Source organism: Sturnira hondurensis, unplaced genomic scaffold (genome assembly GCF_014824575.4).
Source record: "Sturnira hondurensis isolate 20B ecotype Veracruz unplaced genomic scaffold, ASM1482457v3 Scaffold0005220, whole genome shotgun sequence".
Lineage (NCBI taxonomy): Eukaryota > Metazoa > Chordata > Mammalia > Chiroptera > Phyllostomidae > Sturnira > Sturnira hondurensis.
In genome coordinates this window covers 571,728-588,259 of record NW_028077851.1, presented here as the reverse complement: position 1 = coordinate 588,259, position 16,532 = coordinate 571,728, and the positions used below count along the sequence as shown (strand labels likewise).

Below are 16,532 nucleotides of genomic sequence, written 5' to 3'. Positions count from 1 at the left end.
ATACTATAGCAACAGTGACTCTGTCCATCTGGTATTAAAGATGACATGCCCAGCAAGCCTGATGGCAGAGTTCTTGCAGGCCAAGGATTCAGATGGTTAGCTTTCTCCCTTTTCTGCGGCAACTTCTCATCAATCCCTTTAGCAAAATTAAAATGTCCTTTGGAATCAGATACTGATGTGACAAACTAAGGCCCTTTGGGTGGCTTGAGAAATAAGTATGGTGGAGTTCACTAGTATGCCTTGTGCCCTGTCGGGGTAGCCGAAAGCAAAAGAATTTCCTTGGGAAATCTCAGCTGTGTTCTGGTGAAGTGATAAGCAGGGCTAGTGAGGCTGCAAGGCTGCAGAATTACAGGCTGCCCTGGATGCTCTGCGGCCTGTGGGAATGTAGACCTAGGCAATAAACACAGCTAGCAGCCTTTGGGCGAAAGCGGAGAAGTGTGCACACTGAGCGAGCTGCGGATTTAGCAGGTCAGGTTACTTATCACTGCTGAACACAACAGAGAAGGAGGCTGCTGTACTTCCAACTTCAATCTCTTAAGAAGGCAGCAGAATTTGCCTCTTTAAAATAACCCCAAGACAGAGTGAGTCGATTGTGGAATACAGGGCGGTTCCTTGAAGAGTGAGTAAGGACTGGGTATTAGCTTCCACGGAGGCTTGAGTCAAGATTTAAATTAAGATGTTTTGCTCATCATTAGTCATAGGCTTGGGTTTTGTTTTTAGCTTTTAATTTTAAAAATAGTGGTTTTTTGTTGTGACTGTTTTTGTTGGGGGCAAGGTAGAGATAAACAGAAATGAGAAAGGGGTGGGGAACTCAAAGGAGACAGTAAGATTCTGAAGTTGAAGGAAAAAGGATGTCGGAGCTAGAAAAGGGACTATTGTTCCTGTTTTCTTGACACTCTAGGTAGTTACCAGTGAGCTCAAACTGTGATACAATATGTTAAATCCCCTAAAATCTAAATCAAGTAAAATAAAATGACAATCTATAGTGTTTCTTAATATTAATTTTTAAGTTTAAAAAATACTAATATTCAAAACTTCTTAAAATTAGCTTCACTAAAAAAATCAATTTAAGAAAAATGAAATTAAGTATTCTAAACGTCCTTAAATTAATTTATTAAGCAAAAGAAAGGACAATATTTAAATTTTCAGAAAACTTATTTTTGTACTTTTTAGAGGGGTTTTAAATATTCTAAGTAAAAGTCAACCCAAAAAGGAATATACCAGGTAGTATTGGGGCCAAGAAGGATGTAAAAGATGGAAAGATGCTGTTAGCAGGGGAGTGTCTGTTAAAAAACAAATTTGGAAATAGTCGTGTCACAAACCCGCAGAGGCTAAGTATCACTGAACTTGACATCAGAGTTCAATTCAGAAAAATCTGCCACTTGCCATGAAAGAGACCAAGCGGCGCTGCGGGTGCCCAATACTCCCTTGTTGGCAATTTGTGAGGAATGTTACAGACATTGATTTGATGGCAGTTTTCCCTGCTGACAGTCAGTATGCAACCTTTCTGTACATTTTCAGTCCAAAGAGATCGCAAATTACTTAGTCACATCATGAAAGGAAGCTACGCGTTTTAGTAGCTAAGGCCCATTTGCAATAAATACTTTGCACCATGTAATGGGTGCTTAACATGCTCATAAAGCCAACAGTGCCTGGATTTAGGATGGTTGTTGCCCTTCTGTATTTCTCAGATAAACTCTTTGTTTTCAGAGTTTGATTGCAAAATAAAATATAAGCAACAGCACGTCTGAAAAAATCACACTCAGGGCCAGTGTTAAATTCTGTTTTTCTGATGACTAGTCCTAAAATATCGATGAATATTTCAAATGACCAAGAAGAAACACAGTGCTAAGGGTTGTGCATGAAGTCAATAAACTGTCCAGCTTATTTTTTGTCCAGCTTTTTAAATTGGCTGTCTATAACATAAAATGGCTATGCTTAAACTAGGCAGATTTAAGCAAAACTTCTTGATTTTTTTGTTCTCTAACCACAATATCAAATAAAAATTTAAAAATCTATGGCCTCATTTAGAAGGAAAAGTATCTTAGAAAAAAATCTCTAAAGCAGGCACTTCCTTAGCTGACAATAGGTCTATAATATGATAAGCATTATAGATTTTAAATTCAAGAAACTAAACATTCTCAGTGTGATGCCGGTCACATAAGGCCAGCCCCAGCCAAATGCCAAAATGACAGTACATTTAGAATGGAAAATTTTAAGTCCACGTGTGTCAAGCAGTATTAACCCAACAAAATTCCAGAATAGGAAAGAATTTGGATAAACTCTTAGAGTTCACCATAATGGGATGTGACTGTGTGTTTCTAGCCAAGACGATACATGACATCTCTGGCGGTAAGAATATATCCTACACGGATGAATCATTTTGGCAATGATGTAAGCAGAGATACATCATGATTTAGAGTGTTTTTAATCACTGTCACGTGTATTAGACAATCCCACTTCTGGCAAACCCCCAGTCCATATGAGTCAGATCAGTTTATTTAGAGCTGAAATCCTTAAAGGTCTACGGGATTATACATGCTCATTGCCATTTTTTAGTTACTGTAATTTGGAGAGGAGTTCATTGCATCCTTACCCCTTATGCATAAAGTACAATAACAGCCTTTATTTCCAAACTATATTGATATCAGGTATTAACATATTTGAACTGCCATTTGAAAATATACCGCACTCATTTTGACCCAGTGTGGAATTTCCTTTAAAGGATGAGGATTCGCACCACTTCCTACAGTGGCATATGATTTAAGAATTAGCATGGGTTTTATACATGCAAGCTCTCCTTACAGGCTTAATATTCGCACAGCTTTGCTGATCAGACACAAATCAGGAAAGGAATGGGATGTTGGAGAATATAGCAGGGAACAGAAGGAAGGTTTTCTTCCTTCTTCATCTGGCAGGTTTGTTGCTTCGTGTACATTCTGATCAGCTGAAAGTGAGGAATTGAAGTTGTGGTGAAAGGTAGTTTGGATATTAGTTTATATTTGGTAATCTAATTTATAAAGGTTGCTTTGCATTTATCAAGATACAAGAGTCGAAAAGAGTAGATACGACAAAAAATATTCTTAAGGAAAAATATTCTTCAGCTCCCTTCTCATGTTTGGGATTTTGAGAAGGTCAAATGCCAGATCCTCTTCCTTCTGAATTATCTAGCCAGGCCACTCGTACTCAAGAATGGGAAAGGAAGAAAGGATGTGATTAAGCAGGAGAAGGAAAGTAATAGCAGGGGCGTTTGGCTTCTGTCAGCTATATACTCTAAGATTATCCATATTTAGCAGAAACCCGAAGATCGGGTTCAGTTCTCCAAGAATTTGTTCTCATTTGATGCCACCTAGAATATGATGTAGTATATGGAGCGCAGGCTTGTGAAGGGGTCAAAGTTCTTGGGCAATAAATGTGGGTCTAAATGAGAATTACAACTCAGCTATTTTTGCTCTTCAACTTAAGCAAACCTGAAAGGTTTTGTTTTCTTGATGAGTGACCTGGTATATTCTTAAACTCATGAGGAAGGTGGGGGGCAGGTAGGGGGATCAGCCAGATAATAATAAAGTCCAAACCTTATGAAATTGCCAATATTCAACCATTTCTGACCTACAAAATTGATACCAATATCCGGCCACTTTTGAACTACAAAAGCAGTACATTCTTATGGTTCAACCTAATACATTTTGTAGAAGTCCACTGTTTGCAACAATATGACAATCTACACCAGGGGCATCAAACTCATTTTCACGGGGGGCCACATCAGCCTCGCAGCTGCCTTCAAAGCGCTGAAATAATTTTAGGACTGTATACATGTAACTTAACTACTCCTTAACAGTCAAGGAGTTGCAATTATATTCAGAGTTGAAATTAGATTCTACATAATGAATTAGAAGTGTATTAGAGAGCTGTAGAAATACTCTGCTTAGATATAAATCACAAATAGGTTCAGTAGATTCTAAGGAAAAAAAACTGGTTTAGAGAGGCTTCATTGTCCCCATGTTTTGTTTACATCTGATTTAAAATAAGTAATTCCATATGATATTTTCAATTTTTTTCCTTGAAAATCCTAGTTGTGATGCTCTGTGGTCATTGTGGGACGAATTTACAAGATTGTTTACTCTAGTTTTGCCCATAGTGCTCAGCCTGTTATTGTTATGCCCCACCAAAACAAATATCACAGTAAGGAGTTGGGGGGGAGCAATAGGTTTGGGGAGATGGAACAAAATACATTTTATTCTATTCTTAACCCATAAAGGAAGCCAAAAACAGGACTAGGGTTGAGGTCTAGAAAGCCAGAGCTCAGTTAGGTAGAGAAATGCAGAAGCGCCTCCTGTTTGACCCAGGCCTCCTTGGGTATACTCTGGGTGGGCTAGCCACCTACTTTAGACAGTGGGGGAGTGACAGATTCCACGAAGGTCAGGCAGCAGGAGACAACATCAGGACACTGAGCTGGTAAAAATCAAACCATGAGGAGAAACGCCTGTGTGGTGTTGGATTTGGATAACATCCCAGAAAGTAAGTGCTGGGCCGTGTAGTCTTGACCAGATGGGTCTACAAGAGTTCACAGCACAAGTAGATTCACAGACATTGGTAAGGAAACCCTGCGTTTCACCTAGGCTACCTCAGCCAAGAACCAAAAGGTAGACAGAACCGAAGAAAGGGTAGATTCCAGGCCATTTTCTGCATTGATTGGTGTAGCAGCACTAGCATTTCTTTTCCTTACCAATACAACAAATTTCACGTCAGCCTGCTGTTCCTTGTGGGTATGGATGTGTATAATCTGGGTGCATAGTATATATTATCACATAAGATATTTCATATATCATATGCAACATTATATATTATGCAGTAAGTGCATGTGTATATGTAGATATATCTTCTGTGCTGTAACATTTTATAGTGCATATTATTGAAATGTTTGAATATAAATAACATCTATTATGTAGTATATAGTCTCATATTTATATGTAAATATATAAAATATGTTTGAATAGGATAAGCTACATATACATTTATTTATATAGTTCATATGTCTCCCATATGAAAAGATATTACATGATGAGCATAGCATATATTATGGGCCACATTTGTACACACCAATTTTATATAGTGCTGCACACACACACAGTATCTAAATACGTTATCTTTAAAATAAGGAAGAGCTATTAGCAAATTCATTTCTTGAACTCTATTTGCAGCTCATTAGTAAAGGAAAATGAGTTCTCAGATTAAAACCCCATACCATGATTAGAATGACCAAAATATGACAAGTCTCTGGTAGAGAGAGCAAGATGTGTGTGTTTGTCCCAATGTGAACATCCATCTTAACTTAAGCGGAGTACACCTTTACTCCACTCTTAACTGTGAGACAAAACAGGCTGCGATAAACCAAACACGTCGGCACAGAAAGTAAATGTTTATAACTGGCAGAGTGTAAATGTAACCCAATTAATGAACTTCCCCCTGAAAATAGATGTTACTCAACCCAGAGATAGCTACACTTTAAATTTCTCCTCCAAATAAACAAAAATCATACATTGATGTGGATGTCAACAAAGGAAAGCATTTTATAAACATGAGCTACTTAGTAAAGCATGTGGAAGAATAAAATATATTTTAAGCAGATTTTGCTCATGGAGTCATTATACCTGATGGATTATCTGGAAGAATATAGTCATTTTCTTTCCATATATGAAATGTGGCACTGCCCAGGCCTCACTGTCTCCTGACACTGTTTCTGCCTTGACACTGAAGGATCGTCCATCAGCAAGCCACCCCATTTCGCCTGCTCATCCCGTCAGCTACCCCTTAATTTCAGAAAGTCAGGATGAGAAAACCCAACCTGTGTGGAAAGGATTCAAATGGGTGGAGTGCCTAGAGGCCCCAGCCTCTGGTCCTAAAGAAAAACCTGCCTTACAATATCCAGATGTCCAAAACAGATCAAATCACCTGTGGTTGTTCATTGACAAAAAATACTCAAGTCACCCACACTGCCTCTGACGGCAAAACCATTAAATACATTTAACGTATGATTCACTTTCTGAACAACTTTCCAGCAGTATACCTACTGGTAAAGTTAGGTTAACTCTCAAGTATTTGTTAGTTCGTGGATGATAAACAAGCCTGAAGGCTTTGCTCAGGCCCCAGGAAAGGGTCTGGACAAGAGTGAGATTTAATCTGTGAGTGTTCCTGAGACTCACCCTAAATGGCTAGAGGATTAGCCAGTTGAAATTGTTCCACCATTAATGTTATTTATCATCTGTGCTGCTTTTTCTCCCCATTGGCTCCAAAGTCTGAAAGTTAACTGCACATAAAGATATAAAATTCTTTGGAAAAGAAGAAAAACTATTAGCCTCAATCCTTCGGTGTTTGAGTTTACTAGATGACAGTCCCAAAGTCCACTGCTAATAAAATTTAAATTGCACTCCTGGTACAAATTGTGTCCGAACAGCTGTGAAGAGCTCTGCTATCCCCCAGGGCCTGGCTAACGGCCCGCATGGCCTTCAAAGCATTCACTCATGAATAATTAGAACTTGGACCCGTGTGTGTGCGTGTGTGTGTGTGTTGACACACACTGATATGCACGTAAATACAGACAGGCAGTGAAATCAAAATAGAAACAAATATTTTGAATGTGCTTTTAGGAGACAAGTGAATACTTTAAAAGCTTCTTTATCTTCAGAATTTGATGGCATCAGTATGTGTTTCCTTTGGCAACTAACTGTACAGCCTTAAGTGCTGTGACTGTAAGAGGGAATGGCCTGGGATAGTGGTCTGTTCCTGGCATGCTCACTATGATACAGTCTTTTATTTCCAGATCTTGAGGTATGGACCTGCCCCTCCAGTGATGAGCCCTGGCTCCCGTTACCACCAGAGGGTCTCTGGTCAGCAAGGGCTAAATCTGTTTGGAACTTCCTGTTTAAGTAGCTTCCTACGTGACTGTGGCTCCCAGGGAGTCCTCGTGAACACTGGGGATGGAAAATGTTCGATGCTTTGTGCCAATGACGTAGGCCCCTTGGTCAGACTTAATAGGGAAGCTTAGAGAGCTCCAACTTCATGGAGAACTTTTAATATCTAGAGGTCAAAGCAGACAGCAGTATTTCTGCTCTTAAAGTACCTTTTAAACACAGGGGAAACAACAGCCAAACCTCTGAAAAGTCTCTTCGATCCACATGTAGTTATCTGTTCGCCTACACCTGTAAGATATGGCCTGAGAGTCCTGCTTGCTGGACCCCAACCCCGCAGTCAAGAGAGCGATGGATGGCGGTGATGCTAAAGAAGGGAGGCAGCTGCCAAGAGAGGGAGACAGAAAGGAACCGAGCCTACTGAAATCTTTCTCCCGCTGGCCCACTTTCTGAAGTGGCTATAAAAGACAAGGCACAGGCTGGCTGGAGGAAAAAGTAGGAAGGGGTCTGTCCCTGTGAAATCCAGCTACCTATGACTTCCTCTTCAATTCCCCCTTGCCTCTACTTGCTGTCCCATTTCCCAGACCTAAGGAAAGTTGCTTCAGTAGATCAGTGTCCCCGCGGGGTTTGCATGTGAAAGGATACCCTTGAAGGCCAAAAGTGAAGGGAATGAACTATCATGGGCAGAGCAGGCATCCTAGGGTGTAGGGCATCCCTCACGTCCTAAGGGCTCTGGGAATAGTCCCCCCTTGAGTACAGGCCAGGAAACAGAGGCTCTACAGTGCAGCTCACCTTTTAGGGGCATAGACCAACCTCTTCAACATAAATAACCAGCTGTGCACCAGGGCTAGTGCCAGCTAGGCCCTCCAGACTGCTCATCCCTGGGAAGCACCTGCAGCTGTATTGGCACTGATTCTTCCCTCGACTGACTGAGCTTCAGGAAGGAGCCCCAGTTATGCTGTAGGCAGTTGTCCCTGAAACCCAAAGAGCTCTTCGAAGACAGTGCACAACTGCAGTTCGGGGTTTAAGGTAAAGCCGCATCTGTTAGGTGCGGCTTAAGAAACAGTAATCCTGACCTATCAGGAAGGGTGGCAGGGGGTGGGGCCCACTGCTAACTAGCAACAAAGGCTGAGTGATCAGTAGAACAGATGCCTTTCCAGGGCCTCCTTTTCCAGCCCCTGTGACGGTCTGCGTGCACGCTTCTGCAGCAAGAGGAACAAAGGAAAGGCATAGTTTCCAAAAGTCCCTGAGAATAAAATCTGAATTCTGTCTGGAACTACCCCCAGAACCAAGAGCATATACGAAAAGCAGTTAAGATTCAGTAAAAAGGAATACATATTGATCACAGGAAGCATGTTAATTATTGAGCGCTTTATTTACCTTGTATTCAGACTGACAACTTTTCTTTTATGAAAAATTATTTTCACAGCTATAATTATTTGATTTGGGGTATCTTCTTTATTTCAGAACAATAACATGGAAAAAATGTCAACTTTTAGAAAATCAAGAGACACGGCTTTAAAAAAAAAAAGATTGAATAAAAATAATCAAACTATAAGACAGGGCATTTCAAGTGCAGCACCAGAACTCAATAGGCAAGCAAACAGCCTGATTCTACCTTTCCTTCTGCTTATTTTCATTCCAAACCCTCGAGCCCCACACTTCTCACCTAATAGCTCTGTTAATTCAAATTTCTTTTCTCCATTAGCTTCTAAGATTATTCAACGTCAAGGTAAGAAATGGATTCTTACTGTATTTTCCAATCAGGGTCAGATAATGTCATTAGAAAACATTACACTAATTTTTTAAAAGGACTAAAACAGATTTACTTTAAATTCTACTATGTGGCTAATTCAAATCCATCTATATGCATCCTTATTTTCTTAGCATATTTAATGATTCAGCAATAAAGCCCTGTTTGAAAACGTTCTTGTTTCCAACACGTAAATACTGTAAAAAACCACTTGCATTTGCCATTTTCAGTGAAACTCTAAATTATGTTCAGCCCATCGGAACTTGCTCCACACGGCTCCAGGGGAAATGGTCAGCACCGCTTCCCCAGGTGTAGATGCCGCACTGATATTAATCCTCCTTTGACCTTCATTGTCAAGGGGTCGGTTACTTTTAACCAAAGGTCAAAAGTAACCGGTTGGTCCTTCCTGACAACACAGTAGAAACAGACTTAATAGTTCTCGCTCCTGAGCCTAGCTGTTAGCTATCTAAAACATAATTAACAACAGGCTGCCACTCAACGGGCACATTTTTTTGCTTCATCTATGGGGAGTTGGGGTGCCTCCGATTTAATAGGGGCCACAGTGCTAGTTATCAAATTGACAATTTTGACCTGACCTCTACAAGTAGCTGTGAAATTATGCCTAGTAAATTAAGATAAATGCCAAATCTCTCTGAAGAAACAAGCCTATGTAATAACTATAAGATGGGCATTCGGGTCTGAGGCCAAGATTTCACAATAAGGATATAAATACCAGCCTGCACACAAGGGAAGACGTGCGCTCAGTTATTGTGTACACGAGATAACAGTGACTCACTTCACTCAGCATTACGCTTGGCTGGAGATTTTAAATTCCTTTTTTAAAAAACAAGACTATTGTACCACAGGGTAAAGATTTTATTACCCTCAATAATGGGATCAAATATGCCAAGGTGTAGAAGCAGAAAATTAGATCTGCTGATCCCAGTGCCAAGACGGGGGTTACTGAAAGCCACGATGGGTCGCTTTGGTGGGCTCTTCAATGTCGCAGGGGCCTGGAAACCCAGGGAGACCCATCGGGGAAGTGTCTGGCTCCAACCAGGAGAGATGAGTGAAGTCAAGGTAGATCTGCTGTGAGGGAGTAGAATGGAGTTAAAACGCGGGCACTCACAGTGCCTCTGCTATTCTGGTGTTGCTGGAATACTACCCCAGGAGGCAAAGGTACTGGGCAGTTAAGAAGAAGAGGTTACTGATCTGGCTCTCTCCCTCAGAAGCCATTGCCAAATAGTGTCAAGAAGCCAGAAGAGTCACCGCCTGCTTGTTCGTCACCTCTCAATAACAAAAATTGGTCGCACGGGTTCCTGAAGACAAAATACAAGCCATCGACCCTCACCCTGAATTTCAATTTTTACCAATTGTAGGGAGAGTTCATGTGACTCCTATCCCTTCTTTCATTTTTCCTATTCACCCAAACTTGTTTCTCCTTTTTTTTGCTTCTGTCTGTTTCTCAGATTTATTGCTTCCTGCACTGATACTTAGGGAAGGAGGGGGGAAAAGAGGCTCTGATTTAGGTTCCTGTCAAAGCTCAGATTAAATACAGGGCCTCTTTCTCCCTAAAGCCCTCTGCTTGCCCAGACTTAGATGAGATGATGAGATGTAACTCAGAACCCGCTGCCCGCTGCCTTGCTCTGTGCTGACCTCCAGCCAAACTTGTGGGGATGACAAGCAAAACGATGAGTGGCCAGGCACCTTCTCTATGTAGCTCCACCAACCAAGGGAAACAGATACTCCGCAGACCACACCAACAACCTTAAAATATCGATGTATCCAATCCCCAAGAGACATAGGCACAAGTCTGCCCAGCTTCCTTAAGCCAGGAGGGAGCATGAAGACTTTAGGTCCTCTAGCTGCCCTTTGCCTACCCATTAGCACTTATGATTCACCAAAACACGAGCTTCTCTCTCCGCAGGAGAAATCACTGGCATGTACCTGTCGCCTGTCACACTGGGACTGGTTATATCTCCCTTGACCCAGTAGGGTTACCATGACCAAGTTGCTTCCTCTCTCTAAAGAGATTAGCCTTTTAAACTTTTGATCTGGTCTTTTTCTGCCCCCTCAGGTCATGGATTATATGGGACTTTTGAAATGTTATCCTCCTGGAGGAAAACTAGAGAAGACCAACACGTTAAAGAGAGAACAGCAGCAGTGTACGCAGACTCCATGCTCTCCTTCTCTCTCACCACTGCCATGTACCTGGTCACCTTCGGCATAGGGGCCAGTCCTTTCACGAACATTGAGGCAGCCAGGATTTTCTGCTGCAATTCCTGTATTGCAATCTTCTTCAACTACCTCTATATACTCTCGTTTTATGGTTCCAGCCTGGTATTCACTGGCTACATAGAAAACAATTACCAGCATAGTATCTTCTGTAGAAAAGTCCCAAAGCCCGAGGCATTGCAGGAGAAGCCGGCATGGTACAGGTTTCTCCTGACAGCCAGATTCAGTGAGGACGCAAGTGACGGTGAGGAAGCGAACACTTACGAGAGTCACCTATTGGTATGTTTCCTCAAACGCTATTACTGTGACTGGATAACCAACACCTATGTCAAGCCTTTTGTAGTTCTCTTTTACCTTATTTATATTTCCTTTGCCTTAATGGGCTATCTGCAGGTCAGTGAAGGGTCAGATCTTAGTAACATCGTAGCAACCGCGACACAAACCATTGAGTACACTACTGCCCAGCAAAAGTACTTTAGCAACTACAGTCCGGTGATTGGATTTTACATATATGAGTCCATAGAGTACTGGAACACTAGTGTCCAAGAAGATGTGCTAGAATACACCAAGGGGTTTGTGCGAATATCCTGGTTTGAGAGCTATTTAAATTACCTTCGCAAACTCAATGTGTCCACTGGCTTGCCTAAGAAAAATTTCACAGACATGTTGAGAAATTCCTTCCTGAAAGCTCCCCAATTTTCGCATTTTCAAGAGGACATCATCTTCTCTAAAAAGTACAATGATGAGGTCGATGTAGTGGCCTCCAGAATGTTTTTGGTGGCCAAGACCATGGAAACGAACAGAGAAGAACTCTATGATCTCTTGGAGACCCTGAGGAGACTTTCTGTCACTTCCAAGGTGAAGTTCATTGTTTTCAACCCATCCTTCGTGTACATGGACCGATACGCCTCCTCTCTGGGAGCCCCCCTGCACAACTCCTGCATCAGTGCTTTGTTCCTGCTCTTCTTCTCGGCATTCCTGGTGGCGGATTCTCTGATTAACGTCTGGCTCACTCTAACGGTTGTGTCCGTGGAGTTCGGAGTGATAGGTTTCATGACATTGTGGAAAGTAGAACTAGACTGCATTTCTGTGCTATGCTTAATTTATGGAATTAACTACACAATTGACAATTGTGCTCCACTGTTATCCACATTTGTTCTGGGCAAGGACTTCACAAGAACTAAGTGGGTAAAAAATGCCCTGGAAGTGCACGGGGTAGCAATTTTACAGAGTTACCTCTGCTATATTGTTGGTCTGATTCCTCTCGCAGCTGTGCCTTCAAATCTGACCTGTACACTGTTCAGGTGCTTGTTTTTAATAGCATTTGTCACCTTCTTTCACTGCTTTGCCATTTTACCTGTGATACTGACTTTCCTGCCACCCTCTAAGAAAAAAAGGAAAGAGAAGAAAAATCCTGAAAACCGGGAGGAAATTGAATGTGTAGAAATGGTGGATATTGATAGTACCCGAGTGGTTGACCAAATTACAACAGTGTGATAGTGTCTGCTTGTTATGTTGTCACCCTAGGTCTTATCAAGAGGAAAGAGATTATGGTAAAGAAGCAAGTTTAAAGTTTTTCTTTCTTTTCTAAGGATAAGAAACAGGCATTGATTGCCAAAAAAAAATTAAAAGTAAAGGACAAGGGGGGGAATGGGCATTGCATATTTTCAATCTTTAAGACAAAAGATTGTTATCAGAAAGAATTTACACACACACACACACTAGGAGACTTATAGTCTCTTAAACTAAGATCAAATAGAAGAAAGCTTATTAGGAAGCAGAATCCTATTTTATTCACACTGCAGACGTTGCTGGTATTGCGACAAAAACCTACTGATTGAAAGGTCAGCTGCCAAGGCAGAAATAGCTTTAAGCATTGTTCAAACAATAAGGCTTCCAGAACTTCAGCAGAGCAATAGCTCCAGGCAGGTTCTCTGGTTTGAGGTTTCAGCCACCTCATCTAGCTCCCCAATGCCCCCAAAGGAGATGCTTATGAGAGTTCTGGCCAGCAAAAGCAAACCAGAACCTTTTAAGCAGACATATGGCGGAGTGGCCATCACCATGGACTGAACTACAGTCATCCCTAAATTCACCCAGGTGAGGCACTTTTGTTGTCTAGAATGAATCTATCCTATCCCCCCATCAATATGCTTTTAACATTTGTATGGTTTGGTTAATATACCTTTAAACCAGTGACAGCTCTAGCATTGCAGAGTTGGGCGATTCTATTTTAGAATATCTTGTTGCTTGTCACCAAATGGATCTGCTTTATTAGTTACAGCTCTTGGCAGGAGGCTCTGAGTACACAAAACCACAGAGCCAAACCCAAATACCTGGCACAATGGAGGAAAAAGCAGGTGTCTTCTTGAACCCAGAGACACTATTTCCATTTTAATAAAAAAAAATGGCCAGCTGGTACAGCTGTTTGTGGTCTGGCCCTACATGCATTTTTTGTGTGGGTGCCCAGAAACAAAATCTGCTCACGCCTAGCTGAGGAAGGAGAAGTGCACACTGCAATGGCTATTTGCTGTAGCTTCCAGCTTGTAGTGTCTGTCTGCCTTCGCTATGATACAGGCCTGCTCACAGACACAGAGGGAAAAGGGTTCTTTGGTGGGCGCAAGTGCTGAAACAGAAACTTTGTTCAAGTGCAGGCAGGGAGATTAAGGGCTGAAAGGGGAAACAGATGCAATGACAGGAAGATTTACAAATCTGTCAATGACAACGGTCAAACTTGCCTGCTAAACTGGCTGCACTTTCATCTTCCTGCCTCACCCCATGCCTTTGTTGGTGCCCCTCTACTTCGTTGCATGGCCCTTCTGCACGTCAATGAGCCTAGATGTTTATACTGTTGACTTGCAGTATCTGCAGGATCTAAACAGAAACGGTTTGATCTGCAGAGGCTATGTATGTTGCCCCGGACCCCTGCATTTCTTTATGTCTATAAAAATGAAGCTAACGGCCGGTCACATTTGAGGCAACTATCTACAGTATTTTCCCCTTTTAGAGATGTAGCTTTTGTAGACATCTATAGCAGTAAGCGTTTCCCAAAAGCACCTTACCTTTTTGGACCTTAGCGGATGTACTGTGCAACTTTCCCATCCTCCACAGAGGAGGAAACAGACCTAGGAGGAGAAAGCGATTCACCCAGGGTCACACCACCAGAGGGTTCTATCATTGTAGCATGCCTAAGACAGGGCAGGCCATTTTTAGATTTTCTCATAAGAGGGCTATTACTCCCTTCAAAGTACATTTCCAAGGAAGGAACACAGGACTTTGTTGGCCATAGGGCAGACCTTTTTAAAAAATGTCTGGGTAATTGGAATGTAGATTTGCCATTGTCTTTCCAAACAGCAAAAATGCCCAAATGATTCAGATGTAACCACACCAAGTGCAAACCTGTGCTTTCTGTTTCATGTACTGTTGTTCACACAGTTCTAAATACTGTCCAGTGCATTACACACTTGTTCAGTCTCTCCTGCAGACACACTAAGCGATTGTCCCAACGTGGTATGCACTCAACTAGAAGATAATGAGCTTTAATCTGAGGACAAGTACAGTTCTCAAAAAAGGGCAAGTTCGCATAATGGATCTGCGATCAATTCTCTCTCCAAGGGGCCTACAACTAGGCTATTATTTATAAAACACAGCTGAAGAGGGGATTGGTTTTATTCTTAAATCATATGTTGCTAAATCACTTTCTGAACAATGTGTTCTAAATCAGCCATTGATTTCGTGTCGGCCACGTGGAGCACCTTGGGATAAAGCGACTCCACAAAACTGATGTGACACACCAATTAAGTGGATTTCGTTGAGAATTTCATCATTCAATTTGGTCAGCTGGAATGACTTACTGTGGAACTTTGTTTTACGACAGAGAGTAGTTTTCCAACTTGATTGAGTCTCTGTATTCCTTGGGATATTGTATTTTTCAATGAAGGGCATTTTCAACCTTGTCCGCTTCTCTTTTCAACACTTGAAATCAAGGCTTATGAAATTCTGTCTGTGGAATGATTTTTTTTACTGGGGGACTCTGCATGCCAGATTTATTACTTATGATTTATTGTTAGATCATTATTTATTTGTTCATATTGATTATTGATTATTGCTCTGACAGCATTGGTTTAGGCATGGAGAAGACACCTTAGAAGTAGCTCACAATCACATCCCTATAAAATCTGTCTTCACTTCATGAACTTTTACTTTTCCAATTGCTGTAAAGAGGGAAGGAACAGTCCTAGCAAACACTTGCAAAAGTTTTGTTTTTCAATTAATTCCAACCAAGACGTTCATATTCGCTTTACCAAAGAAACTTATTTGGTTGGTTTTGAGTTGGCATTTGGTGTTTGTTTACCAAAGAAAATACTCCATTCATCAAAAACATTTCTCCTGGTCAACTCAAAAGAAAAAAAAAAACTGTGATACTTGGGCTTTCCTGACCATTCACAAGGAAACAAAAGTCAGGGTAAGGGCGATATTCTCTCCTTGAGTGAAACTCAGCAGAAGATGTAAATTCACAAGAAACTCTGGGTTTACAAAAAGGAAAATGATACTTGAAGTGGGGCATCATTGTCTGGTCCTACGTCAGTGGTCCAATAAGCAGCATAAGGGCTCCTCAGGCTAAAAGGACAACATGCGTTCCACAGAAAACAGACAGACCCCCCTGAAACTCCCTCTCCACTGTTCCGGCGCCTAAGTTTCATGCTGGTTTGGTTTAGCGTTTGGGGGTTTTCTGGCTTTTATTTTGCTATGGTTCCATTTGTGGTGTGTGTTTGTGTTTGCTTCTTTTGCTTCTGCCTTTCCTACTACTTTTACCCCTTCAGCTTTCCGTCAAAAGTGAGATAATCCGAACCCCGCCTCTATGGCTGCAGTTCTTTGTGCAATATACTGCTCCAAACAAGACCCTTAACTCTCATTTGAACTCTCATTCGAACTAACTGCCGCCCAATTGTTCTAAGTGGTATTCTGGGACCCTGACACCACCTTCCTCCACCCCCAGCTTGTCTATCTCCCGAGTGGGTGGGCTGGGCAGCCGCCTTGCAGGTTTGGTGAGAAGCAGAACCTTTGGACACAAATGGTATCCTCCTCCTAATGGCTTTATTCCCTCGGATCCTATTAAAGTAGTCCTGCAACTTGCAGTAGTGTTTGACGTCTGTGAATCTCTGCTTTCTCATCTGTAAAATGGGGATAATAACGGTCACTATCTTCAAATTCAGCAAATACTTCCCGAGTGCCCAATATCACCCAGATACTCTTCTAGAGACCGGGGACAGCAGCAAACAAATCAGACACAACCATCTGCCCTCGGGGAGTCTTCATTTGCGTGACAATGCAGACATCCTCCAAGGGTTAAGTGAGATGAGGCACTAATGGCAAGACCTGGCTAGAATTATTCATATAGTTTGTCTATACCACAGTGTACAGCTACATAGAAGTGGATTTTTTGCAGATGTGGGCCCAGGATTTGGGCTATATAAAGATGCAATCGGTTATCCTGGTCATTTTAGGGCAGTAATATTCAGCTACATCACCACTTAGTAGGACAACTATAAAGGGAACACAAGCCCTGGATGCTGAGTTGGGTTTTTTTTCTTTTTCTTAAGAGTTTATTTATTTTTAGACAGAGGGGAAGGGAAGGA

At 41.6% G+C, this 16,532-nt stretch overlaps 1 protein-coding gene across 1 annotated transcript in view; it reads left to right on the top strand.

The window, feature by feature from the left end:
• Positions 1-16,052, top strand: part of PTCHD1 (patched domain containing 1) — a 56,366-nt gene extending 40,314 nt beyond the window's left edge. Inside the window, exon 3 of the mRNA XM_037046227.1 lies at positions 10,739-16,052. Within this exon, the coding sequence (XP_036902122.1) occupies positions 10,739-12,393 (1,655 nt within the window). The 3' untranslated portion in view covers positions 12,394-16,052. The remainder of the gene's footprint in view (positions 1-10,738) is intronic.
• The last annotated feature ends 480 nt before the right edge of the window (positions 16,053-16,532 follow it).